This window comes from Plectropomus leopardus, unplaced genomic scaffold, assembly GCF_008729295.1.
Source record: "Plectropomus leopardus isolate mb unplaced genomic scaffold, YSFRI_Pleo_2.0 unplaced_scaffold1390, whole genome shotgun sequence".
NCBI lineage: Eukaryota > Metazoa > Chordata > Actinopteri > Perciformes > Serranidae > Plectropomus > Plectropomus leopardus.
Window position 1 is genome coordinate 1 of NW_024614836.1, and position 3,915 is coordinate 3,915.

The 3,915-nt window shown below is 47.4% G+C and overlaps 1 protein-coding gene across 1 annotated transcript; it reads left to right on the forward strand.

The window, feature by feature from the left end:
* Window positions 1-447: 447 nt before the first annotated feature.
* cct3 (chaperonin containing TCP1, subunit 3 (gamma)) lies at window positions 448-3,875 on the forward strand (the record flags this gene model as incomplete). Its single annotated transcript, XM_042514299.1, has 10 exons — window positions 448-591; window positions 1,307-1,369; window positions 1,464-1,560; window positions 1,811-1,928; window positions 2,382-2,568; window positions 2,642-2,791; window positions 2,913-3,045; window positions 3,164-3,245; window positions 3,331-3,511; window positions 3,630-3,875. Coding segments are annotated over 10 exons (1,401 nt in total), but the record flags the coding sequence as incomplete, so codon positions are not given.
* Window positions 3,876-3,915: the final 40 nt, after the last annotated feature.

Here is a 3,915-nt window from a genome sequence, read left to right on the forward strand (position 1 = left end):
GTGATATTGATATCAGGTATGAGGCTCGGACCTTTGCTGGGAGGACATTTTAGTACCTGGACCTCTGTGAGTTTTAGCAGAATAGGTCCTCCAGCTGGTGATGCTGTTCTACAGTATATTTGTCATGTTCAATGTCTGACAGAAAATAAATATTTAAACATAAATGAACCTGATGATATCTTCATATCTCACTGAGGAGTCAAAGGGACCTTTAAGCTCCACAGAAACACTGATTTGATGGATATCGTGATAAATATCGATATGAAAAAACATATTGTGATTAGACTTTTTTCCATATCGCCCAGCCCTAATGTGACACACACACACACACACACAGAAACATCTGATTCCTGATGACGCTGAAAAAAAAGCGTGTTTGTTCATCTGTGAAACAAAAAACATTGTTTAGATTTCAACCCATTCTGCTGATGTGATGCATCCACACAGTCCATAATAACACTGTGTGTGTGTGTGTGTGTGTGTGTGTGTGTGTGTGTGTGTGTGTGTGTGTGTGTGTGTGTGTGTGTGTGTGTGTGTCAGACCATTGCAGATGTGATCAGGACCTGCCTCGGGCCTCGGGCCATGATGAAGGTGAGTCCAGTGAGAGACAAACGTTCAGTTAGATTATTTTTGCTGCTCGACAGATTCTGGATTATTGGAGCCGATTTTTGCAGATTATCTGTATCTGCGTTTTATTTAAATGATCACTGATAACATTAATGAATTAAAAATCTCAAAGAAAGTGTCAGGACGGGAGGAACTTTTACTTTGTAAAACCTCCAGGAGACATTTTTATTACTTATTTTGAGATCAAAATCTTCAGTTGACTTTATATTAAAATGTTTCTGGGAACTTGCTGAATATGACGTTAAAAGTTTTATTAAAATTTGTTAAAGGCACTTACAGGTTATTGTTGGGGTTTATTTTCCAAATTCTAAATATTGACAGACATTTTATTGATAATGCATATCGACTCCAAATATCTGTCATCGCTTTCATTAACGACCAATAATCAGACCTGAAGAAACATCGAGCCCTAATTTTAATTTAGAAACCTGAATATTCTCTGCTCTGGACTCTAATGCTGATTGATTGGTTGGTTGATTAGTTGGTTGGTTGATTAGTTGGTTGGTTGCTTGGTTGGTTGGTTGCTTGGTTGGTTGCTTGGTTGATTGGTGGATTGGTTCTGAAACCAGAGAACATCTGCTTTAGAATAAATAGTCAATAATCAATGATTATTTGTCAGTTGATTTTGTGTGTGTGTGTGTGTGTGTGTGTGTGTGTGTGTGTGTGTGTGTGTGTGTAGATGTTGCTTGACCCGATGGGAGGCATCGTGATGACCAACGATGGAAACGCCATCCTCAGAGAGGTGAGCAGATGGTTGTTTGTGTATACAACAAACAAGCTGCTGCTGTTGTTGTTGTTGTTGTTGTTACTGAGGACCTCGGTCTCCATGGTAACAGATCCAGGTTCAGCATCCAGCAGCCAAATCAATGATCGAGATCAGCCGCACGCAGGATGAAGAGGTGGGAGACGGGACCACGTCTGTCATCATACTGGGTCAGTGTCATCATCATCATCATCATCATCATCATCATCATTTATTACTGTTGTTGTTTTTATATTCAGCTGCTCAGTGAGGAAATAAAATCTTAAATTCAGATTTAAAGTTTCAGAGTCATGAAGGAAACTCATCAGGATGTTTTAACACGGTGTGTGTGCGTGTGTGCGTGCGTGCGTGTGCGCGTGTGCGTGCGCGCGCGCGTGTGTGTGTGTGCGTGTGTGTGTGTGTGTGTGTGTGTGCGTGCAGCGGGGGAGATGCTGTCGGTGGCGGAGCAGTTCCTGGAGCAGCAGATGCACCCGACAGTGATCATCAGCGCCTACAGACGGGCTCTGGAGGACATGTTGGACACTCTGAAGGACATCAGGTGGACAGAATATGTTCATGTGACTGATTGTCAGATTTACATCAGAATCTGATGATATTAGAGATTATTATGAAAAACCTTGAAAAGTCATGGAATTTGCACATAGAAATTTCCAGGCCTGGAAAAGTTTTGGAAAACTAAGTATACCCTGGAAGTTTTTGGAAGAAAGAAGTATTTACAGAAAATAAACTTTGAGGGTGTTTTTACAGAATCCAGCCATTTAAAGCCAAAATGAAAAAATCCCTCCCTGGTGCTTAAAAAGGACGGGACACGCCCCCCCGCATTTCATTCTCTAAATCATTTATATTTTAAAAGCTGTTGTTTCTGAAAAACAACCGATGAGGAGAATCAGCGGCGTTTCAGAGAATGTTTGGTCCTTAACTTTGCCTCAGACTCCTGGAAAAGAGATGTTGACTTCCTGTTAATGGCGTGTCCCCTGTCCTCTGTCCTCAGCACCCCCGTGGACACGGCAGACCGCTCCATGATGCTAAAGATCGTCCACTCGGCCATCAACACTAAAGCGGTGAGCCGCTGGTCCGAGCTGGCGTGCGGCATCGCTCTGGACGCCGTGCGCACCGTGGAGCTGGAGGACAACGGCCGTAAAGAGATCGACATCAAGAAATACGCCAAAGTGGAGAAGGTACGACTTCCCGTCCGTCCCACGCCGTGACGGCGGCGGCGACCCTTCCTGTGACACGTGTGTTTGTGTTCAGGTTCCAGGCGGGATCATCGAGGACTCGTGTGTGCTGAAAGGCGTCATGGTCAACAAGGACGTGACGCACCCGAGGATGAGACGCGTCATCAAAGAGCCGCGCATCGTCCTGCTCGACTGCTCCCTGGAGTACAAGAAGGGCGAGAGCCAGGTAACACACACCTGACACACACACACACACACCTGACACACACCTCACACATACACACTAACACTCTGTGTGTGTGTGCGCACGTGTGTGTGTGTGTGTGTGTGTGTGTGTGTGTGTGCAGACAGACATAGAGATCAGTAAGGAGGAAGACTTTGCCAGAATCCTGCAGATGGAGGAAGAATACATCCAGCAGATCTGTGAGGACATCATCCGCCTCAAACCTGACCTGGTCTTCACCGAGAAGGGCATCTCAGGTACACACACACGTGCACTCACACACACACACACACTCACACACCGGGGCGTGCTCTGGGATCAAAACGTAAATCGTCCCGTGGTGTTAAAGTTATTGGCTCTGTTGCGTCCTGTCAGATCTGGCTCAGCACTACCTGATGAAGGCCAACATCACCGCCATCCGCCGCGTCAGGAAGACCGACAACAACCGCATCGCCAGGTAAGCTGCTCACCTGCAGCCTATCAGCTGTCGGCAGACACACGGAGCAGCCAGCAGGACACCTCTAACGGTCTCTGTCTCTCAGGGCGTGCGGCGCTCGCATCGTCAGCCGGACCGACGAGCTGCGCGAGGAAGATGTCGGTACGGGGGCGGGGCTCTTTGAGGTGAAGAAGATCGGTGACGAGTATTTCACCTTCGTCACCGAGTGCAAAGACCCCAAAGCCTGCACCATCCTGCTTAGAGGAGCCAGCAAGGAGATCCTGGCTGTGAGACACTTTCACACCTGTCACCACTCACACTTTATTGTTTTCATGTTTCAGTCAGGTGACTGACGCTTCAGCTGCTTTCTTGTTCCTCGGCTGACCTCGGTGTGTTGTCGTTCAGGAGGTGGAGAGGAACCTGCAAGACGCCATGCAGGTGTGTCGTAATGTGCTGCTGGATCCCTCTCTGTTGCCGGGCGGCGGCGCTACCGAGATGGCGGTGTCGAAGCGCCTGATGGAGCGTTCCCGTGCTCTGACCGGCGTGGAACAGTGGCCGTACCGCGCCGTGGCCCAGGCCCTGGAGGTCATCCCCCGTACCCTGATCCAGAACTGTGGAGCCTCCACCATCAGAGTGCTGACCTCACTGCGGGTACACTCAAAACTTTATTTATTATGTTTAAAACTTTATT